This window comes from Solanum stenotomum, unplaced genomic scaffold, assembly GCF_019186545.1.
Source record: "Solanum stenotomum isolate F172 unplaced genomic scaffold, ASM1918654v1 scaffold17907, whole genome shotgun sequence".
Classification (NCBI taxonomy): domain Eukaryota; kingdom Viridiplantae; phylum Streptophyta; class Magnoliopsida; order Solanales; family Solanaceae; genus Solanum; species Solanum stenotomum.
The window spans coordinates 6,312-31,077 of NW_026024780.1; the positions used below are offsets into that span (position 1 = coordinate 6,312).

At 35.0% G+C, this 24,766-nt stretch overlaps 3 protein-coding genes and 1 long non-coding RNA gene across 4 annotated transcripts; all 4 read right to left on the reverse strand.

Annotated features, from left to right (window-relative positions):
* Positions 1 to 483: 483 nt before the first annotated feature.
* LOC125850577 (putative disease resistance protein RGA1) lies at positions 484 to 16,203 on the reverse strand. The gene is made up of 4 exons (XM_049530451.1): positions 16,047 to 16,203; positions 13,157 to 14,920; positions 642 to 714; positions 484 to 561 (listed from the first exon to the last, which is right to left on the reverse strand). The coding sequence occupies exons 2-4, from the start codon at positions 14,845 to 14,847 to the stop codon at positions 484 to 486; spliced, it is 1,842 nt and encodes a 613-aa protein (XP_049386408.1). The 5' UTR covers positions 14,848 to 14,920; positions 16,047 to 16,203.
* A 779-nt stretch (positions 16,204 to 16,982) lies between these two features.
* LOC125850584 (uncharacterized) lies at positions 16,983 to 17,852 on the reverse strand. The gene is made up of 2 exons (XR_007444826.1): positions 17,788 to 17,852; positions 16,983 to 17,705 (listed from the first exon to the last, which is right to left on the reverse strand). It is a non-coding gene; the product is annotated as an uncharacterized LOC125850584 (long non-coding RNA).
* Positions 17,853 to 19,556: 1,704 nt separating this feature from the next.
* On the reverse strand, positions 19,557 to 20,594 carry LOC125850579 (disease resistance protein RPV1-like). The gene has a single exon (XM_049530452.1). The coding sequence runs from the start codon at positions 20,592 to 20,594 to the stop codon at positions 19,557 to 19,559; it is 1,038 nt and encodes a 345-aa protein (XP_049386409.1).
* Positions 20,595 to 20,718: 124 nt separating this feature from the next.
* On the reverse strand, positions 20,719 to 22,563 carry LOC125850580 (putative disease resistance protein RGA3). Its single transcript, XM_049530453.1, has one exon. The coding sequence runs from the start codon at positions 22,561 to 22,563 to the stop codon at positions 20,719 to 20,721; it is 1,845 nt and encodes a 614-aa protein (XP_049386410.1).
* Between the last annotated feature and the right edge of the window lie 2,203 nt (positions 22,564 to 24,766).

Below are 24,766 nucleotides of genomic sequence, written 5' to 3' on the forward strand. Positions count from 1 at the left end.
CGAAGGAACTTCAGTTGGCCAAGCGATGGAATTTCTTTGCACCTTTTGCAACCACTTAATTTCAACATGACCAAATTTGGTAGCAATTCTTCACTGAACCATGAAGGAAATATAGTCCCCAAATAGTTCCCCACTACCAAGGTTTTCAAGTTAGGATGCGGTTGAAGACTATCCAACACATGCTCATCATTGATCTGACTGCCTTCTGATTCATCATGGGACCACAAATATGCCAGCTTGTAGATATTTGGTTTCTCATGTAAATATGCTGTTCGAGCCTCTTCTTTATTTCTGACTAATTGGAGACGGCCGATCATCAATTCACCTCTAAGGTTTTTCAAACAACCTAATTCTTCTATTTGACGACCTTTCTCTGAACCTACGTAGAAAAACTGTAGCGTTTGAAGACTAGTCAATTGCCCCATATTAGGTGGCATCTGAAACTGATCATTACCTATATACCTTGATCTCCAACCCCCAAAACTAAAAGCTGATTGGTAATGATAGTTGCAATAGATGTGTCTCAAACTTATCATATTTGCCATTTCTTCTGGAAGCTTCCTGAGTGAAGAACAGTTATTGACTCTAAATGTTTGCAAATTGTAGAGCTTGCAAATGGAGTTGGGCAAGGTTTTTATCACGGTGTTGGAGAGATCAAGATATCTCAAGTATATTAGCTTGCCGATATTGGCTGACAACTCCTTGATGCCTGACCTGGACAGATTTAAAACCCTCAAGAACTGAAAGCTCAACAGCATATCATCAGATATATTTCTTTTCAAGAACAATGTGCACAAACGTCCTAGCTCATTTATCTTATCTATTTGATCACTTGGTGAGTTCCATCCAAAGTATCGCACTTGAGAAAGATTTTCTCCTCCGACAGTTTTTTGATCAAATAGTTTAGACTTTAAAATATCTCCAGCCAAATCATGCACAAGATCATGCATCTTAGAGTGTGTTATATTGTTGAGCTCATCTAGCTTAACATCTTGCAGCAAGGAATTTTGCAACAAAAGTTGAAAAGACTTGTTCCCAATATCTTCCATCACAGTGGTCTCTTGAGATGGACGGAGAAACCCTTCTGCCATCCAGAGTTGGATAAGTTGGTCCTTTTCAAACTCAAAATCTTTTGGAAACATAGCAAAGTAAGCAAAACATTTCTTTAGATGTGGAGATGGTAGATAATCATAGCTGAGTTTTAAGATTTTCTTTAAGCTATTTTCCCCGTTATCATCTTCACCTGCAACAAGGGGGTTGCCATCAAGAATTGCTTGCCATTCATGTTTTTCCTTATATTGTAAGAGGCCGCCCAATACACTTGCAGCCAACGGTAGGCCTTGACATATTTCAACAATCCTGTTTTCCATGTTCACCATTTCTTTTGGAACTTCCCCATCAACAAATGCTTTATGTTTGAAAATGGACCAACAATGATCGTCTGTTAATTTCCCCAACATATGAAGATCTGCTGCTACTATGGATGCCACCTGCTTCATACGAGTAGTCACGAGAATGCAGTTTCCTCTAGATGTATTTATTCCCCTCAAGGTGTCCATGAAATCGTGCCACAATGTAGAGTCAACATGCCACAAATCATCCAGGACCAGCAAATACTTTTTTCCTCCTAATTCATCTTGTAGTGTCTTGACTATTATATCTCTGCTCTGGACCTCAACTTTCCTCTGTGTCAATGATTCGAGGATCAGTTCAAGAAAGCTCTTAGTTTCTGACATTTCAGGTAGGCACAACCAAACTCTCTTTTCGAACTGCTGCTTGATGTGTTCATCATTGAAAATTCTCTTAGCCACAGTTGTTTTCCCTAAACCCCCCATACCCACTATGGGAATGGTGCACAGAACAGCATCCTTTCTCATGTTCACAATCTTCTCCTTTATTTCAGCAACATCTTTGTCTCTACCAACAACATCCGAAGCAACAACCACGGAATCTGTTTCTCGAATTGGAAGTATTTTCCAAGAAGGAACCATCAGTGATTGGAGACCGAGGTCATTGGCTAACTGATTGATAGCCCTCAACTCTTCATTGATGTGGTTGATTTTTCGAGACATTTTGTACTTAAAAGCAGTATGAGAAAAGAAGTTGCTGACCTTTTCCATTAGTTTGGTTCGGATGTTCATCACTTGTGCTTTGAGAGATTCATATCTGAATTCGTCAAACACATTTTCAGCATCTTCAGCAACTCTCTCAAGCATCTTGAGCCATTCTTCCACAGTGTGATCATTGACTTGTCGACTTTCAGCATCATGAATGAAAGCTAGGATCATGGATACATATTTAGACAGCATTCTGAGATTTTTCTTACAGTTCATTAAACTTTTGGCCTCCTCGATAGTGAGAGAAAGCAGCTTCTCAAGCACAACTTGAACTGTAGCACCAATTACAGGATCGGTCATCGTTGTGATGCTCCTTCACAAAGTCTTCTTCTTCTTCTACACCAAAGTCTTCTCAAAGTTCTTGCAGAAGTCTTCTTTTTCTAGTTGTTTGCCCACCACTAAAAGAAAGAGAACAATTCATACACAATAATTTGAATAAAGAATAGCTTTTGTGGATTAACAGCTAATCATTCTTTAAATAAATATATTTTGGGTGGTGGTTGTGTTTTTTTTTTATTTCTAATGAATGACAGACTCTTTCCAATTAGTAGTTGACAGATAATGGGCAGTTTAGAACCGTTAAGCTATTTAATCTACTCCCATTCCTATTACTAACACTCCAAATACAATTATAGTATGAGGGTTAATCTCAAAGAGTTAAATTTGATTACCCTCCTAATCTATATTGTTGCATATTTCAACTCTTTGAGACCTATTGCATTAACATAGTGAAGTTATTTGTTGAAAAAATGCAGTTAAGAACCAAGTCTAGTGGTGGCAAATGGGCGTGTTGGGTCAAATTTGGGCGGGTTGAAAATGGGTCAACATAAAATGGGTAATAATTCAACCCGCCCATATTTGATATGGGTAACAAATGGATTGGGTAAAATACTAGTTTATCCATATTTTCATGAGTAAATAGTGCTCTACTTAAGAATTCAACATGGAGAAAATATTTTAATATTTTTTTAGCTAAAAAATGTTGAAAATGCTTCATTTAGTTTTATTGTATCATAAAAGCAAAAAAAAATAAAAAATCCTAACTTTTCAATATAAAATAAATTTATGTAATAACAAGGGGAAAATATTTTTAATTTCAAAGTAAATGAATAGTTGCATTTTAGGACTAAATCATGCTTAATGCACTTTAAGGCTTAAGCAATGTCAATACTAATACATGATTTGCTTATTTTACACTATTATTTATTATCCAATATAAAATTAAACAAATATAATTATAATTAACAAAAGAAATGTACATTTAAAATATATATTTTTGGATGACCAAAGACTTCACATTTTCAATTATAGAGAAAAATAATTAGTTCTATAGAAAAACATAAAAAGGAAAAGAAATTACAATTTTTTTTAGTAATATCATGAATTTTGAGTGAATAAAAGTTAGAAGCTTAACCAATTTGACTAATCCATATTTTACCCATATTTTATGGGTTGAATATGGGTATCAACCCATATTTTAACCATGTAAAAAGTCACTCACTTACCCCATTAAAATATGGGCTCATTTTACCGGCACTAGAGCCAACAAAAGGAAAACATTACCAAATTACCCCAAGAGAATAAAATCATCAAAGGAAAAGGGAAGTACGTAAAGAAAGATTGTACGTACTTCACAAAAACGGTTGATTAAATGTGCAATGATTCCAGCCCTTGTGGCATCGATAACATGCTCATCATCGATTTGAAACATGTATGTTCCAGCACCCTGAGATTAGAAATCATGTTGTTAGAGCAAATGAACAATACATCTTAGATCCTTCATCGAGCTAGTGAACAAGAGTATATTTTGAACTACTTTTGAGAATATAATAAATTAGTTAGATAATAAAATACATGTTATTATCCATAAATATTAAATTAAAGAAATGTGAACAATAAAATTTAAAACTCACAAGTAAAAATAAATAAATATATTTGTGTTATATCTACAAGAAGAGCGTTTGATAATTATATTAAGTCAAATGATAAGTTAATAAAAATCAATACTGATAATTTTAAACGACAAATAATGTAATAAAGAAATATATATATGAAACATAAAAATTATTTGATAATCATATGATTTATTATCTATGTTCATATAGAATTTATTATGGGATGGAAAAAGGGAAGGGGAAGCCGGGTAAGGAGGGAGGGGGTNGGAGGGGGGGGGGGGGGGGGGGGGAGTAGATTTAATTAAGGAACAATACACTAATTGGACTTTTAAAATGGAGTAATATGTTTAATATGCTCAGATAAAATATTACAATCTAAAATGATTTAAACTAATATTTTAATATTATCTGTGCATCGCATGGGTACATATACTAATTTAAATTTAACAACGCTTAGTCTAATTTATTAAATATTAAATAGTAAAATTTCTATGATATTTTGTTTGAAAAAAGTAAAAACATCTCATAATAAATTAAATATTTTCTACCACTCCTAACATTTATAGAGAGTTTTTTACTGCTATAACATCTTATATATTATAAATAAGTCTTTTTTACTATTTCATTTTGTTAAATGTGCTTAGTCAAAACATTATTGAAATATGGTACCCAAATTAATACATGAGAAATATTATTGATTTTTTAATTTTTATTGTATTTACTTCATATGTTATGGATAGTCGTGATAAAACAAATTAAACTGATTTTATACTTTTATTTCATAATTAGACAATAACTAAGAAAACAAACAAACATAAAAAGTTGGAAAGAGTTTAATGCGAGGTTGATGTGAAACAAGAAGATAAAAATAAAATAGAAATAGAAAAAGCTAGATAAAAGAGATAGACACAATTAAATTCAAACAACTAAGAGATGTAATGGTGAAACTAACCAACAACACCACTTAATTGGGAAATAAAAGCACCTAATCTATTAGAATCCTCAAGAAAGTAATAATCTTACTTGCAAATTCTAGGATAAAATGTTGAAGTTCAACAAAGGGCTTCCAAACTCTCACAAGAGGCATAACATGTCAAAAACTCCTTATGAAACCCTAATATCTACTATTTATACTAAAACTAAAATAGTGAAGAAAGACTCAATTGCCCTTCATTAAAATTACAAGGTAATTAAAATGGTAGGGCACTTAATATATTAAATATCTTTAAGTCTTCCATGTTGGTGCCTTCCAAATGTTCCATCTTCATCCATAAAGCTTGCAATGCTTGAAGATCCTTACTTGACTCCTTGTGAAAGGCCTCCTTGAAGTAGTGTCACTTTGATCTACATCAGAGGTGGACTAAGGCTAATTGTTTAACTCATCTTAATTAAAGAAATATTTAGTTAATGTCCCGCTCATTTATTATTCAATGACTTGTCTAAATTTAGTAAATTCTTTTTATTGACACTCCTACTTAAGAGTAAGAGTGTAATAAAATATTGAAATTTATCTAGGGAAAAGACATAGATTTTCTCCTAAATTTGTCTCGAAAAGTCAGTTACAGGCTTAAACTATCATGATGACCTACTACACACCTTAACTACTCAAAAGTGAATTTATTACCACCCTGAGACGTGTAACAACACTCACATTATGTGGTGTATTACACTCGCTGTCACATCAGCGCTACGCCATCGTTATGTCATAAATTATAATTTTTTATTTTCTTTTCTTTATTAATTAACTTTTCTTTTGTTAACTATATTTTACTCTATCTAATCCCTAATTAATTGTTTTAATTCTCTAATAATTATATATTCTTCATCACTAATCCCACCCATTTTCAATTCTCATTTCACCGGAAAATCATATCCGGCCCCCACCCTCACTATTGATTTTGTTCTTCACCATCACTATATCACCTTCAATTCTTCTTCTTCTTTGTCACCCAATACCAAATATCACCACCACCATTATCAATATCGATTTTTTCTTCTTCACCACCTTCAATTACTTCTTTTAATGTTTGTCACCCGCCACCCATCACCACCAAACCCATAAAACTGCTATTACCACCAAAACGAAAAATTGATTAACAACCAAAAATTCTTTAACAAAGTCAAAAAAGAATGAAAAAGATAGAAACAATCAATCAATTTTTTTCTAGATAAAATACAATTATTCACTAACAAATTTTATGGGAATTAACCTAATTGCGAATAAAAAAAATTGTGCTTTAAGATTGTGATAAAAAATAAAGAAGTGTGATGAAAATAAAGAATGAAGAAGAAGAGGACAATGAGTGCGGTTTGAAGAAGATGTGTGGGGGTGTGTGAGGGTGGAAAAGAGGATTCTAACTTTTTTTTTTTACTTTAATTTCAAACTGACGAGCCTATTTTTTATTTTTGTTTTATTTTGTTGCCACATCAGTTTTAGAGGGTAAAAAATTCACTTTTGAATAGTATATGTGTGTAATAGATCACTATGATAGTTTAAGTGTGTAACTGATTTTTTGGGATAAGTTCAAAGGGAAATTTATATCTTTTCACATTTATCTATTCTTAATTAGAGATATTAAGTTCCAACTTTAAAAAAGAAATCCCATGAAGGAATAGTACTTATTTAAAAGAGTCAAACACATTGTTCTGTGGACATGTTTTTCTTAGTACTCCCTCTTTCTCAATAACGTTTGAATTTTGAGAATCAAATATTTTAATTTTAACTATAAATTTAGACATGACATCTTTACGTTATTTCAAAAATATTATAAAACACGATAATTTATAATTCAAGGACAGAGAAAATACTATTTTTCAGTTCTGTTTTCCCACAATAATACACAATTTTGACAAAGTTTGGCTGGATTTCCGTCTTATGGAGGGAGGGGGGAGGGAAAAGGCTTATGTGCCTCATTCTATCAAAGATAAGTATTCCACTGGACTCTTTTTTTTTTTTTTTTGAGAAACTTAGATAAAATATTTATTGGATCAAATTTTTTATTTAAAATAATATAATTATCATTAATTATTTAAAATGATTATTCGATCACTTAACCCCTCTTTTCTTTGTGATACAGTGGAAAAGACTAATAAGTAATACTCAATCTTTCATAAGATATACTGCTTAAATCTAACATGAGTAAAAGCTTCATTTCCTTGACTGCATTTTCTCAAATCTTATTCATGTCTGTGACCTTTAATGATTAATTCAACATACACGAAAAGCTCAACTGATTATCATGATTCATATGGAACAAACTTAATCATTCATGAATCCTTTACGGACCCTTTTAAGGGATGTTCCACATACAGTGAAGTAATATCTCCAATTCACTTTCTGCCAAATGCAAATGAGTTTACGGAATGTAATTTCCCTTGCCAACGATGACACTGAAACACATCTAACACAAGTAACATTTAGACAGGGTCCTTTGTGGTGTTTCAAACATGAATCTGAAACATGGGAAATGGTAAAAAGTCAGTTTTGGAACACGTTAAGCAGATCATTACAATTAACCACTAAAAATAAGGAGATTTTAGGTGAAAGCAAGACCTATCAAGATGAACAGATATTGCTAAGGACATTTTAAGAGCCAATGAGAACTATAAGATTCATGACAACTATCTTTGTTGAAGAACTTCAATCGCAAAAGTTAATATCAACGGAGAAATTATCCTGTGAAGTGAAAGTAACAAGAAGTGTGTCATATATCCATAAAGTTTCTATTGTCTGAAGCATGAAAATAAAGATTTTATTTATGAGTCTATTAAGAAACTTATATAGATTTCTACCGTATATGGGACTTGACATTGTTCCATAGATAAGTATGATGATTTAAAAGTAGCATTTGGGAGAAAAAAGTATTGATCTAAAAAACTAACTTACCTTGAACTTTCAAGCTTCGTGCAAGATACAACCACAGTCACCGGCTCATGAATACCTCATAAGCATTAAGCAGATTTCAATGGCACCGACCACCCATTACTTCCATTATCTTCATCATATCACCTGACTAGATATGACAAATACTAAGATTCTTCTTATTTCGTACCGGATGGGAGAGGGGAGGCTCAGACATTAATGCCGTGAGATAGTAAAACATTGAAAGTTAAAGGGGGATAAAACAGCTTACATTCTAACAGGTCACAATTTCATAGAAAGTTAAATACAAAGTCCCTATGAAAGTAGATATCAGACTTTATTCATCAAATAAAATTGCAGAAACTTACATGGAGAATAAAAGGGCAATAGGTTCATGCAAAGACAGAGGATAGACGTGTGTAGCTTCACATTGAGCACCCTATATGCTTTGAGTTTTTTGATGTTTCATATGCAGACTTCAGTTCCCCGAAAAGATGTTCAGTACCCAAATACTCATGAAACTGTTTCGTAATGAGTCTACAGCTGAAGATTCTGTTCTTCAAACAAAATAAAAGTGGTGGTTCCTCTGTGAAACATAACAAACCCGATTAAACAGTAAAAATGTATCATGAGAGAAAAGGAATGAAGTTCCTATAAATAACAACTTGACAAACTTGTTATAGCATTCCTCTAACAACTAATAAAGATACCTAATGTGATTGCTGCCCGTGGATTTTGACTTGATATACCACAATGAAGTTCTTCCATGACCTTGGACCTAGTAATGTATGAGCATACACATAAATTTTCATGTTGTATTCATCAGCATAGACCTCCAAAAATTTGTTCCCAACAAAAAGGAAGACAAAAAATTTAGAAGATTACAAAGTGCCTATAAATCCTATATGAAAATTTATCTAACCTAATTGCCTGCCGCTCGCTCATGGGATGAGGCTTAATTTACCACAACAACGTTCTAGTATGACCTTGGAACTAGTAACCTAAAAAAAAAACACATAAATTTTCATATCAAGATGTGAAAATTTAAAAATTAGAAGAAGAAACAGACTTACATAAGTTTTGAATTTTCCTCCCATCTACTTTAATATTTGGAACACGGGAAATGTTGGACCACTGGGAGTTTAAGCTACTCCGATTGGTGNNATAACAAACCCGATTAAACAGTAAAAATGTATCATGAGAGAAAAGGAATGAAGTTGACAAACTTGTTATAGCATTCCTCTAACAACTAATAAAGATACCTAACGTGATTGCTGCCCATGGATTTTCACTTGATATACCACAATGAAGTTCTTCGATGACCTTGGACCTAGTAATGTATGGGCATTAACATAAATTTTCATGTTGTATTCATCAGCATAGACCAGGGGCGGCTCAAAGTAATTAGAGGCTTAAAGCGAAATTTCAATTAGAAGCCTAAAATCTAAATAAACTTCATATATATGCATTTAAAAATTATTTTTCTAACTTTTAGATTTCAATAAGAGCCCCAAAATCTATATAAACTTCATATGTATTTATTTAAAAATTATTTTTCTAACTTTTTTGATTTAAATTTTTGCTTAAAATTTCTTTATAGATGGTTTCTTCAAATATCTTTTTTATTATTATTAGTTTTAGGTAAGATTTTATCGATTCAACATTAGAAAACACTCTTTTACTGGGGCATAACTATATGAATTGTTAACATAATTCTTAGTAATAAGTTGACAAACTTCAAATAAAAACAAGAGTTAAAATCATAAAATTTGATTCAAGAAGTTGATAACTTGGTATATCCTACTTTAATATGTTTGTTGTATTGCTTGAAAATTTAAGAAGAAATAAAAATAATAATTTGTAATTTACTTTGTTCAATATTTTTCGACTATTGATTCATATTTTTGACAAACTATTACTCTACCTTATCAAAGATTTGAAAAAAAAAAGAGTTCAAACAGATAAATAATATGAGTGATAGAGAAAAATAATTGTTTTTTTCTATTTGAATGGGGTGAAGGAGAACAAAATAATATAATTTTATGTAAAAAAATTAACAAAAAATTTATTCTTGGTAAGAATTTGAGGCCCCCAATTTGCATATGCCTCAAATTTTGTATGCAAGAGCCGCCCCTGGCATAGACCTCCAAAAAAAATGTTCCCAGCAAAAAGGAAGACAAAAAATTTAGAAGATTACAAAGTGCCTATAAATCCTATATGAAAATTTATCTAACCTAATTGCCTGCCGCTCATGAGATGAGGCTAAATTTACCACAGCAACGCTCTAGCATGACCTTGGAACTAGTAACCTAAAAAAAAAAAAACACATAAATTTTCACATCAAGATTTGAAAATTTAAAAATTAGAAGAAGAAACAGACTTACATAAGTTCTGAATTTTCCTCCCATCTACTTCAATATTTGGAACACGGGAAATGTTGGACCACTGGGAGTTTGGGCTACTCCGATTGGTGCAACCTTCTTCTAACTCTGGGCAGCCTTCAGTTTCCAGTTACAGTAATTTGGTGAGGTGTTGCATGGCCTCTCTGGATGACAGATGCTTTAGTTTTTCACAGTTCTGCAAACTAAACTCTTTCAAAGAACCAAGGTTGTCAAGCCCATCCGACAGAGCTTCTAACAATGGACAATCATGAATCTTTAGATACCGTAATTTGGGCATGACATCTAAAAAGTCCACATGTTGTAGTCGTTTGTACCCCATGAGCCTCTGTGAAACATAACAAATCCTCTTTAAACAGTAAAATAGTAAAATTGTTTCATGAGAGAAAAGGAATGTGAAAAAGAACTTGACAAACTTGTTATAGCAGTCCTCTAACAACTAAATAAAAATACCTAATATGATTCCTGCCCGTGGATTTTGACTTGATATACTACAAGGATGTTCTACCATGACCTTGTACCGAGTAACCTATGAGCAGAAACATAAATTTTCTCAATTAAACTTCTTTTTTTTTGGAAGGTAGTGTTGTATTCATCAGCACAGACCTCCGAAAATTGATTCCCAACAAAAAGAAAGATAGAAATTAGTAGATTACAAAGTGCCTATAAATTGTAAATGAAAATTTACCTAACGAAATTGCCTGCCGCTCATGGGATTTGGCTTGATTTACCACACCACTGTTCTAGCATGACCTTGGAACTAGTAAAAACATAATTTTCATGATTAAATATTAATTCTTCAAGAAATAATATTTAAAAAATTGACTAAGAAAGTGAAAGAGAAACAGAGACATACGTGTATCCTGAATTATCCTCCCGTCTACATAAATTTTTGGAATATGGGAAATGTTGGACCACTGGGAGTTTGGGCTACTCCGATTGGTGCAACTTTCTTCTAACTGTGGGCAGCGTCCAATTTCCAGGTACAGTAATTTGGTGAGGCGTTGCATGGCATCTCTGGATGGCAGATGCTCTAGCTTTTCGCAGTTATATAAAACTAATTGTTCCAAAGAAACAATGTTGCCTAGCCCATCTGACAGAGCTTCTAACAATGGACAAGCATATATCCTGAGATGCCGTAATTTTGACATGGAATCTGAGAAGTCCAAATGCCGTAGCCGCTCGCACTCCTCTACTTGTAATGTTTCAAGAGAAGTAAGGTTGCCAAATCTATGAGGAAGAGCCTTCATTCCGAAATTGCATATTTTGATCTCTGTTAGGGCAGAGAGTTGCATAAGCTGATAGGGCAGAGAATCCCAGTGCCCACGTCCCCACACAGTCAATCTATGAAGGGACAACAACTGCTGAATGCCATTAAAAATCAATTGGAATGCCTCAAAATCCACCATCTCTGAGAAAGGACCAATTTCCAATATCCTTAACCTGGTGAGACAGTGAAGGCCTCCTGTGGGTAGAGTAATCAATTTGGGACAATCTGATAAACCCAAATAGGAAAGTGAAGGCATTTCCCACACATGTAAAGGCAATGAAACTAAGTTGTTACAGTTGCAGACATTAAAAACTTCCAGAGACCGACAATGCTCTAGCATTCCACTTGGTAAACTGGTCAATCCATTACAATTGGATAACTCAAAACTTTGGAGGGAAGTCAAATAGTTCTCTCCACTGGGAACAGGAAAGGAACTGAAATTGGTGCAGCTGGTAATCTCTAAGCTCTTAAGAGAATGGAGATTGTAGAAGCTTTGTGGCAATTCACGAAACTCTTTGCAATCTGAGACACACAGGTATTGAAGAGAAACGTTGTTGCGTAGCATCTCATCTGGAAGACAAGTGAGATTTTTCACATTACTAACATCAAGATCCACAAGAGATGTCAAGTTGCTGCACAAGTTCAACAATGGCATTTCACTATCAACTTCTTTAATTTTTAATTCACGCAGGATTTCAAATTGACTTGGAGTACTTTTTAACCGTGGACAGTTTGTAATCGTCAACTTCTCAAGCCCAGGAAACATCTTTACTCCAACTTTATCTCCCTTCCACTCAACAAGGCTACGCATATCATTCAACTCTAATTCTTTCAATGACGGGAACACTTGGGTATTGCTGCTTGATCCAATATTAATCTCAACACCATAAAATGTAGATTCGATGCATTTCAATTTACGGAATCCTATCAGCTCAAGATGCCGAAGGAACTTCAGTTGGCCAAGTGATGGAATTTCTTTGCTTTTGCAACCACTTAATGTTAAATTGACCAAATTTGGTAGCAATTCTTCACTGAACCATGAAGGAAATTTAGTCCCCAAATAGTTCCCCACTACTGATAAGGTTTTCAAGTTAGGATGCGGTTGAAGGCCATCCAACACATGCTCATCATTGTTCCAACAACAGACTTTAAATTCATCATGGGACCATGAATATGTCAGCTTGTAGATATTTGGATTCTCCTGTAAATATGCTGTTTGAGCCTCTTCTTTATTTCTGACTAATTGGAGACGGCCGATCATCAATTCACCTCTAAGGTTTTTCAAACGACCTAATTCTTCTATTCGACGACCTTTTTCTGAACCTACATAGAAAAACGGTAGCGTCTGAAGACTAGTCAATTGCCCCATATTAAGTGGCATCTGAGAATCTGATTGGTAATAATAGCCGCAAGATATGTGTCTCAAACTTATCATATTTGCCATTTCTTCTGGAAGCTTCTTGAGTGAAGAACAGCCATCGACTATAAATGTTTGCAAATTGTAGAGCTTGCAAATGGAGTTGGGGAAGTCTTTGATCCGAGTGTTGGAGATATCAAGATATCTCAAGTATATTAGCTTGCTGATTGAGGCTGACAACTCCTTGATGTCTGACCTGGACAAATTTAAAACTCTCAAGAACTGAAAGCTCAACAACATATCTTCAGATAGATTTCTTTTCCAAAACAATGTGCACAAACGTCCTGGCTCATTTATCCTCTCTATTTGATCACTTGGTGAGTCCCATCCAAAGTATCGGACTTGAGAAAGATTTTCTCCTCCAACTCTCTTTGGATCAAATAATTTAGATTTCAATATATCTCTCGCCAAATCATGCACAAGATCATGCATCTTACAGCATGTTATATTGTTGTTCTTATCTAGCTCAACATCTTGCAGCAAGGAATATTGCAACAAAAGTTGAAAAAACATGTTCCCTACGTCTTCCATCACAGGGATCTCTTGACTTGGATGAAGAAACCCTTCTGCCATCCAGAGTTGGATTAGTTGGTCCTTTCCAAACTTATAATCTTTTGGAAACATTGCAAAGTAAGCAAAACATTTTTTTAGATATGGAGATGGTAGATAAACATAGCTGAGTTTTAGGATTTTCTTTAAGCTATTTTCACCTACAACAAGGGGGTTTCCATCAAGAATTGCCTGCCATTCATGCTTCTCCTTGTTGCGCAAGAGGCCTCCTAAAACACTTGCTGCCAACGGTAGACCTTGACACATTTCAGCAATCCTGTTCTCCACACTCAGTTTTTCCTGTGGAACTTCCCCATCAACAAATGCTCTTTGTTTGAAAATCGACCAACAATGATCTTTTGCTAATTTTTCCAACATATGAGGACCTACTGCTGCTACTGTGGATGCCACCAGTTTCATACGAGTCGTCACAAGAATGCAGTTTCCTCTGGAAGTATTTATTCCTCTCAAGCTGTCCATGAACTCATCCCACACTGGAAGGTCAACATGCCACAAATCATCTAAGACAAGCAAATATCTTTTTCCTCCTAATTCATCTCGGAGTTTCTTGACTATTATATCCCTGGTTTGGACCTCAAGTTTCCGCTCTGTCAATGATTGGAGGATCTGTTGAAGAAAGCTCTTAGTGTCTGACATTTCAGGTAGACACAACCAAACTCTCTTTGCAAATTGCTTTCCGATCTCTTCATCATTGAAAATTCTCTTAGCAATAGTAGTTTTCCCTAAACCCCCCATGCCCACTATGGGAATGGCACACAGAACAACTTCCTCTCTCATGTTCAACATCTTATCCTTTATTTCAGCAACATCTTTGTCTCTACCAACAACATCTGAAGCAACTACTAAGGAATCTGTTTCTCTGATTTGTAGTATTTTGCGAGAAGGAACAGTCAGTGATTGGAGACCGAGGTCATTGGCTAACTGATTGATAGCCCTAAACTCTTCATTGATGTTGTTGATTTTTCGAGACATTCTGTACTTAAAAGCAGTATTAGAAAAGAAGCTACTGACTTTTTCCATTAGTTTGGTTGGGTTTTTCATCACTTGTGCTTTGAGAGATTCATATGTGAATTTGTCAAACACATTTTCAGTATCTTCAGCAATTCTCTCAAGCATCTTGAGCCATTCTTCCACAGCCTGATCTTCGACTTGTCGTCTTTCAGCATCATGAATGAAAGCTTGGATGATGGATACATATTTTGTGAGCATTCTGAGATTTTTCTTGCAGTTCCTTAAAGTTCTGGCCTCCTCAATAGTGAGAGAAAGCAGCTTCTCAAGCACAACTTGAACAGTAGCACCAATTACTGGATCGGCCATTGTTATTTTTGCTCCTTCACAAAGTCTTCTTTTGCTAGTTCACGGATAAAATCAGTGGACTGTTTCCAGTTACCTGAGAGCATAAATAAGAAAAAATTGTAACTGACCAGGTTTTTGATCCTTAAGCTATATGCACTTAAATTACTAAATTGTTGAAAAATTTGAGAACATCATCTGGATAGAGCATAGTTGAGTGGCACAGACATTATCAAAGGTCGTCGTCTCAGATTTACTCATAAGTCATCAAATTAGACACAAGAAAATCAGATGAAATCAGATGTTTTCTTATAACTCCTGTCTATGATACCAAGTTGTTACATTCCCGTGATATGGATCAAGTTATGGAGTGCTGCAAGATGAAATGAGATGTTTTCTTCCTATGGTCACTTTCCAATTAGTAGTTTAGGTGTGGTTTAATACAAAGATTGTGATAGTTTTATTATCTAACTCGCGAAAACACACAGGATTGAGGTGTGTTTTTAACCATTTAACTCTATGAAAAACTTAAACATTTCCCCTGCAATTACATACTAATCACTTACCTTATCTAAAGAATTTAGCACTAACCTTATCTTCCACAAATTCAATAAGGAGACACATTTTGAACCTTTTGTCTGTTAAAAAACCTAACGGAAATTTGGGTTGGGATTAAAAGTGCACCACTTTATTGAATAACTAGTTCTAGGAACGTGCGTTGCACGTTTATCCCAAAATACTTCATATAAATTTTGATTGCAAATAACATATTTTATGCCCTTCAAATCTATTGATATTTACTAAAAAATTCATCATTTTTACAATAGAAAGTACATAGATTTTCCTAATAAAAAGAATATATAAGTGCATAAAGTAAAATTAACTAACTATTGTACAAATACAATATTCAAATGAGGATTCTAAAATACCACATGCTAGGCTAACGTATACAAAGCAACAAAACATAAGCATAGAGATTTTCTCATTTTTTTTCATTAATTCCTTCTTTCGTTAATTTGACTGTAGGAGACTAATTGGAACGAAATATATTTGTTAGCTTTATACTTTATGACTTGTGTATGTGTATCCTTCATTGTATTTTCCAGGTGTTAGATGAAGGGATTATAGGAAATTAAAAGGAAAAACAATCACCAATTGATGAAGGGGGAGTATATAGATTCAGAGGATAAAAATTTCACAAATTATGAATCAATGGAACTCACCTCAATATTAACTTATCGAATCTCCTATTATTCCTCAATAGCTCAATGATAGATCAATCAATTGTTAACTGATTGGTCGTACGTTGATCCAAATACTATATGACACAAGGTGTTGTCTAGTACATAGAGATGGGTGAGGAGTTCAAACAATAATTAGAGTTGGTAATGAGCACAAACATACTGGAATGTGTATTGTATGACGAGTTCTGAATTATTGCATTATTAATTTATTAATTAATGGTATTGGTAGGTAAACATCAATTAGTGCTTTATTAATTAATTATAGTGTTTCGTCCTATTGACTGTTTTATTAAAAGCGACATCAACTTTATTCTAGTCTTTGAGAATAAGACAATAATGTCTTATTCCATAAAATATATTAAAAAAAGACCCATGATGTAGATGTAGTCATTTTCTTTAAAATAAAAAGAAACTCATATCAAATGTGTGACACTAATGATGGAGGGCGGACCGATGAGGGTAGGCCAAAGAAAAAGATTAACAACCATTTAGGCTGGCAAGCATTTTAGTTGAATCACACATCGGAATAGCCCAAATAGGAGAGGAACGTAAAAAAGAAGTTACAATTAATACATAACACAAGTTCACTACACTTTTGAGCTCGACGATAGCATATCACTAAATGGCTCTGACTAAATGGACATCCAATTTTGATTTCTTAAATTGTATTTTTTTCCCTTGTAAACATGAAAAATCCACCAGTTGTGAAAAACATCAAATTTCTCCAATTATTATGCAATCTAATTACTAAATGAGCAAACCATGATTCATATACACGATATCAAAACATCCTAAAGAGCCGTAATGATTGAATCACACATATCTTTTTGTGCTTCATTGTGATCATTGGGAAACAATTTGGTTAATATTTTCATTAAACTAGTTATATTCTTACTTGAAGTCAAACTTAATAAGTATTATAAAAATTATTTTATTTGTCGATTTGGATAACAAGTTACGTTGTAACCCTAACACCATGTAATATTGTCTTGCTGAAAGTATTTCTGACATCAAAACAATAAAATAAAAATGCAAGACACAAGTTGCTCTATACACAAAATACAACCATGGTAGAGAAATGTAGCAAAGTAACTGGCATAAGTTGCTCTTTCTACTTTGAATGCTATTCAACACTGCCAGGTTAATTCAGTTTAGAATTTCAGGAGCTGTGGGCTGGGTGTTCCGACTGGACCATTGGACTCTCATTTCAGCATACGCGAAAAGCTCAATTGACAATCACTCGTGACCCTTTTCCGGGATCTCCACATACAGGGAAGTAATATCTCCAATCCAGATTCAGCCAAATGCAAATGAGTTTACGGAGTGCAATTTCCCTTGCCAATGATGACACTTAAACACATCCAACACAAGTAACATGCTAGTGTTTCAAACATGAATCTGAAACACAGGAAATGGTAAAAAGTCAGTTTGGCACACGTTTCCTAATTGGAAGAATGGAGAAGCAGATCATTATAAGTAACCACTAAAAAAAGGAGAAAGCAAAACCTGTTAAGATGAACAGATACTGCTTAGGACATTTTAAGAGCTAATGGGAGCACTCTTTGCTATAAGATTTGTGACAACTATCTTTGTTGAAGTCCTTCATTCGCGGAAGTTTTAATGAGCAGAGAAATTATCCTGTGAAGTGAAAGTAACGACAAGTGTGTCATATATTCATAAAAGTTTTACTGTCTACAGCATGAACATATAACTAACTTACCTTGAACTTTCAAGCTTCACGCAACCACAGTCACCACTGAAGCAAAATGTTTCAATCAGTCCCCTGAAAATTAACCAGGAAAAAGGAAATACTGTTGAAGACACAGTATATGGAAACTGAAGAACCTCTACTATCAGTAGAAGTCATCACATTTCGGTCCAAAATGGAAATCTGTCTTGCATCAAAGCTTATGTAAGTGTCTTTCTGTGAGAAATGGTTTTGTTACCTCTAGCGTTTCACCAATAAGCCGATAATAAAGGAACCTTGTACCATAGAATACTAAAATTCACATGGCAGAGTGACAGTTTTTCCCTCTCTACATTTACCAGTTATGACAAGAAAATGTTATGCCAATCTAATGCTTCTCTATACTTGAAGAGAATGAGCAGTTGTCTTATCCAAGGAGAACAAGACGTGGTTGGCATGACAGTGAGATGCACATTCAGCTTTTGCCTTTTACCACAACATCCTCCCAGCTGCATCCATCAGAGAGAATTATTTGAGGTGCAAGTCATGAATACCTCATAAGCATTAACAAGATTTCAGTGGCACAGACCATCCATACTTCCATTATCTTCATCAAAGAACCTGAATAGATATGACAAATACTGAGATTCTTATATCGTACCATTTGGGAGAGGGGAAGGTCAGACATTAATACTGTGAGAAAGTAAAACACTGAATTTATAAAGAATGAAGCTCTGACAAAAGGGATAAGGCAGCTTATACATGCAAAGACGGAGGATAGACGCATGTAGCTTCTCATTGAGCACCATATACACTTTTGAGTTTTTCATGTTTCATATGTAGACTTCAGTTCCCCGAAAAAGGTTGTTCAGTACCCAAATACTCATGAAAGTATCCCATAATGAGTCTACAGCTGAAGATTCAGTTCTTCAAACAAAATAAAAGTGGTGGTTCCTCTGTGAAACATAACAAACCCTGTTAAACAGTCAAACTGTTCAAGAAGGGAAAAGCAATGCAAAAAAGAACTAGACAAACTTATTATAGCATTCCTCTAACAACTAAAATAAAAATACCTAACGTGATTGCTGCCCATGGATTTTGACTTGATATACCACAACGACATTCTACCATGACCTTGAACCGAGTAACCTATGAGCAAAATCATAAATTTTAATGATTAAACTTTCTTTTTAGGAAGGTATTAATGTTGTATTCATCAGCATAGACCTCCAAAAATTGGTTCCCAATAAAAAGAAAGATAAAAACTAGTAGATTACAAAGTGCCTATAAATTCTGAATGAAAATTTACACGTAATTGTCTGCCGCTCATGGGATTTGGCTTGATTTACCACAGCAACGTTCTAGCATGACCTTGGAACTAGTAACCTATAAGGAAAAAAAAAACATAAATTTCATGATTAAATATTATCAAGATGTACCATACTTGAATAATTAGAAGAACAACAATTTGGTCAAAGCGGACAAGCAGATGCTGAAACCATAGCACAGATGCAATTGATTGATAAGTTGCATTTTTTAATGTCAAAATAATATCAGGAAAAAGTATAAGAAATCGATTCAAAAAGACGAAAGTGAAAGAGAAACAGAGACTTACGCAAGTACTGAATTATGCTTCCACCTACTTTAACTTTTGGAATATGGGAAGTGTTGGACCACTGGGAGTTTGGGCCACTCTGATTGGTGCAACTTTGTTCTAACTGTGGGCAGCCTTTAATTTTTAGGTACCATAATGTGGTGAAGCGTTGAATGGCATCTCTGGATGGCAAATGCTCTAGTTTTTCTCAGTTCTCCAATCTTAACTCTTCCAACGAAACAAGGTTGCCAAGCGAATCCGACAGAGCTTCTAACAATGAACAATCACAGATCTGCAGATACCGTAATTTAGGCATGGCATCTGAGAAGTCCAGATGTTGTAGCCGTTTGCACCCCTCTAGATGTAATGCTTCAAGAGAAGTAAGGCTATCAAGTATATGAGGAAGAGCCTCGATTCCAAAATCATATATATGGATCTCTATTAGGGCAGAGAGTTGCATGAGCTGACAGGGCAGAGAATTCCAGTGCAAATGTCCGTACACAATCAATACACAAAGGGACAACAGCTGCTGAATGCCATTAAAAATCAATTGGAATGCCTCAAAATCCAGCATGTCTGAGAAAGGACCAATGTCCAATATCCTTAACCCAGTGAGACAGTGAAGTCCCCCTGCGGGAACACTATTCAATTTGGGACAAAGTGATATTTTCAAATACGAAAGTAAAGGCATTTCACACACATGTAAAGGCAAGGAAACTAAGCTGTTACAGTTGCTGACATTCAAAAACTTTAGAGACCGGCATTGATCTAGCATTCCACTTGGTAAACTGATGAATCCATCACAAAACCATAACTTAAATAATTGGAGGGAAGTCAAATAGTTATCTCCACTGGGAACAGGAAAAGAACTGAAATTGGTGCAGTTGGCAATCATTAATCTCTTAAGAGAATGGAGATTGTACAAGCTTTGTGGAAATTCACGAAACTCTCCGCAGTATGAGACTGATAGGTATTGAAGAGAAACGTTGTTGCGTAGAATCTCATCTGGAAGACAAGTGAGCTCTTTCACGTTACAAACATCAAGATGCACAAGAGATGTCAAGTTGCTGCACAGGTTCAACAATGGCATTTCACTGTCAACTCCTTCAATACTTAATTCACACAGGATTTCAAATTGACTTGGAGTACTTTTTAACAGTGGACACTCTTTAATCCTCAACTTCTCAAGCCTAGGAAACATTCTTACTCCAACTTCATCTCCCTTCCACTCAATAAGGCTACGCATATACTTCAATACTAGTTCTTTCAATGACGGGAACACTTGGATAATGCTGCTTAATCCAATATTGCTAATCTCAACACCATATAAATCAGGTCCAATGCTTTCCAACTCATGGAATCCTACCAGCTCAAGATGCCGAAGGAATATCAGTTGGCCAAGGGATGGGATTTCTTTGCACCTTTTGCAACCACTTAATTTCAACTTGACNGCTTAAACCAATATTGCTAATCTCAACACCATATAAATCAGGTCCAATGCATTCCAACTCATGGAATCCTACCAGCTCAAGATGCCGAAGGAATATCAGTTGGCCAAGGGATGGGATTTCTTTGCACCTTTTGCAACCACTTAATTTCAACTTGACCGAATTTGGTAGCAACTCTTCACTGAACGATGAAAGAAATTTAGTCCCTAAATAGTCCACTACTGATAAGGTTTTCAAGTTAGGATGCGGTTGAAGACCATCCAACACATGCTCATCATTGATCTCACAGCCTTCTGATTCATCATGGGACCATAAATATGCCATCTTGTAGATATTTGGTTTCTCCTTTATATATGCTGTTTGAGCGTCTTCTTTATTTCCGACTAATTGGAGACATTTGATCGTCAGTTCACCTCTAAGGTTTTTCAAACGACCTAATTCTTCAATTCGACGACCTTTCTCTAAACCTACGTAGAAAAACTGTAGCATCTGAAGACTGGTCAATTGCCCCATATTAAGTGGCATCTGAAACTGGTCATGAATTTCTGATTGGTAATATATGTGTCTCAAACTTACCATACTTGCCATTTCTCCTGGAAGCTTCCTGAGTGAAGAACAGTCATTGACTCTAAATGTTTGCAAATTGTAGAGCTTGCTAATGGAGTTGGGAAAGTCTTCGATCCAAGTGTTCGAGAGATCAAGATATCTCAAGTATATTAGCTTGCTGATTTTGGCTGACAACTCCTTGATGCCTGATCCGGAAAAATTTAAAACTCTCAAGAACTGAAAGCTCAATAGCATATCATCAGATATATTGCTTTTCCAGAACAATGTGCATAAACGTCCTGGCTCAATAATCATATCCATTTGATCACTTGGTGAGTCCCATCCAAAGTATCGAGCTTGAGAAAGATTTTCACCTCCAACACTTTTCGTATCCAATAGTTTAGATTTTAATGTATCTCCAGCCAAATCATGCACAAGATCATGCATCTTACAGTGTGTTATATTGTTGTGCTCATCTAGCTCAAAATCTTGCAGCAAGGAATATTTCAACAAATGTTGAGAAAACTTGTTCCCTACGTCTTCCATCACAGGGATCTCTTGACTTGGACAAAGAAACCCTTCTGCCATCCAGAGTTGGATTAGTTGCTCCTTCTCAAACTCAAAATCTTTTGGAAACATTGCAAAGTAGCCAAAACATTTTTTCAGATGTGGAGATGGTAGATAATCATAGCTTAGTTTTAGGATCTTCATTATGCTATTTTCCCCTGCAACAAGGGGGTTGCCATCAAGAATTGCCTGCCATTCATGTTTATCCTTGTTGCCTAAGAGGCCTCCCAATACATTTGCAGCCAACGGTAGACCTTGACACATTTCAACAATCTTGTTCTTCATGCTCAGCATTTCCTCCGGAACTTCCCCAACAACAAATGCACTTTGTCTGAAAATGGACCAACAATGATCTTCTGCTAATTTTTCCAACATATGAGGACCTATTGTTGCTACTGTGGATGCCACCAGTTCCATACGAGTTGTCACGAGAATGAAGTTTCCTCGGGATGTATTTATTCCTCTCAAGGTGTTCAAGAACTCATGCCACAATAATGGGTCCACATGCCACAGATCATCCAGGACAAGCAAGTACTTTCTTCCTTTCAGTTCATCTCGGAGCATCTTGACTATTATATCTCTGCTCTGGACCTCGACTTTTCTCTTTGTCAAATGTTCGAGGATCATTGCAAGAAAGCTCTTAGTTTCTGCCATTTCAGGTAGGCACAACCAAACACTCTTTTCGAAGTGCTACTTGATGTGTTGGTCATCGAAAATTCTCTTTGCCAGAGTAGTTTTCCCTAAACCCGCCATACCCACTATGGGAACACAGAACAGCATCCTTTCTCATGTTCAACATCTTCTCCTTTATTTCAGCAACATTTTTGTCTCTACCAACAACATCCAAAGCAACTACTAGAGAATTTGTTTCTCGGATTGGTAGTTTTTGAGAACAGTCAGTGGTCGGAGACCGAGGTCATTGGCTAACTGATTGATAGCCCTCAACTCTTTATTGATCTTTTTGATTTTTCGAGACATTTTGTACTTGAAAGCAGTATGAGAAAAGACGTTGCGGTTGTTCATCACTTGTGCTTGGAGAGATTCATATGTGAATTTCTCAAACACATTTTCAGCATCTTCAGCAATTCTCTCAAGCATCTTAAGCCATTCTTCCACAGCCTGATCTTCGATTTGTCGTCTTTCAGCATCATGAATGAAAGCTTGGATAATGGTTGCATATTTTGTCAGCATTCGGAGATTTTTCTTGTAGTTCCTTAAAGTTTTGGCCTCCTCAGTAGCGAAAGAAAGTAGCTTACCAAGCCCAACTTTAACAGTAGCACCAATTACAGGATCGGCCATTGTTGTTTTTGCTCCTTCTTCCTCTACACCAAAGTTTTCTTTTGCTAGTTTTTTGCCCACCAATAAAAAAATTGGTTGTACAATAATTATTACAGAGTATAAAAAATGGAAAAAGACCTAAAATATTCTTAAACTATTGGAAATGGTACAAAACTACCCTCCATCCACCTATTGACTCCCAAATACCATGTTATCTATCTATGGGTCCAATATTGACTACGTTTATAACGGATTATCATTTAAATATTTTTTTTTTAAAAATGTGACCGACCATCTATTTGATACATTTTAATTACTTAAATTAATATACTAACTCACTCATTATTAATTACACCCGACCCAAATTAATTAATTACACTCATCCCAAATTACATTTACTCCACCGATTAAAACAAATACACCCTTCATTCCCAACATTTCACTTCATCTTCCAATCTTCTTCCCCAATATATTCGCATACAATCTCAAAAAACACTACCTAAATACACACATGTATCACCATAGAAAATCACCAAACCACTCATGATTTTTTGTGGTGATACATGAGTGTATTTAGGTAGTGTTTTTCGAGATTGTAAGCGAATATATTAGAGAAGTAAGGTTGGAAGATGAAGTGAAATGTTGGGAATGAAGGGTGTATTTGTTTTAATCGGTGGAGTAAATGTAATTTGGGATGGGTGTAATTAATTTGGGTCGGGTATAATTAGTAATGGGTGAATTTGTAAATTAATTTAAATTATTAAATTATAACCAATAGATTGTCGCCACTCATTTAAAAATATTATTTAAATGATAATCTACTATAAAAGTGGTCAATATTGGACCCAAAGGTGGATGGAAGGGTATTTGAGAGCCAATAGATAGATGTCAGTACGGATGACAATGGGGCGGGACAGATGTGAGGTGGGGCTGGTTTAAGGCTATACGGTGCGGGTTGAAGTGAGTTTTTTTAAAACTAATGTGGGATGGGTTGTGAGTATATGTCATTTGATGTGGGTTTAAATTTAATTTTAATTTTTTACATGTTATAAGAGTGATAGAACGTTATTTATTAAGATTATTTCTTTAAAGCTACTAAAATATTCAAGATAGTAAATGAAAATGGTTCAATAAAAAATAATTCAATTTCTTACAGGTTTTCCAATTGACCTCTAAAAAATAAAATTTTAAGTCACTATCCTATTAAATTAATACAACTTAATGAAAAAATGAATTTATTTTTATGAATTTTATTTTTAGTATCAAACTTAACTAGAAAACAAATATATTAAAAAAATTATGTGGGGCAGTTTTATGCAGGGAGGGGTGGGGCGGGTTGAAAATGAAAAGAAATGTTATGCGGGGTGGGGTGGGATGGGTTGAAAATGAAAAGAAATGTTATGCGGGGCGGGGTGGGATGGGTTGAAAATGAAAAGAAATGTTATGCTGGACGGGGCGGATTAAAAATTTTGCGGGTTAAACTCAATCCGCCCCGCCCCCCTCCCGCACCACCCCACTGTCATCCCAGATGTCAGGGATATTTGGAAGCCAATAGGTAGATGGAGGGTAATTTTGTACC

Bases quoted from the DNA above. Each gene is read 5' to 3' on its own strand.
- LOC125850579 (XM_049530452.1), bottom strand. From the start codon at position 20,594: ATGCGTAGCCTTATTGAGTGGAAGGGAGATGAAGTTGGAGTAAGAATG.
- LOC125850577 (XM_049530451.1), bottom strand. From the start codon at position 14,847: ATGGCCGATCCAGTAATTGGTGCTACTGTTCAAGTTGTGCTTGAGAAG. The intron at 715-13,156 runs GTCAGACATCAA...AAATCTGTCCAG, and splicing joins AGAGTTTTAAATTTGTCCAG to GTCAGGCATCAAGGAGTTGT. The intron at 562-641 runs GTGATAAAAACC...TTCTTCACTCAG, and splicing joins ATCTTGATCTCTCCAACACC to GAAGCTTCCAGAAGAAATGG.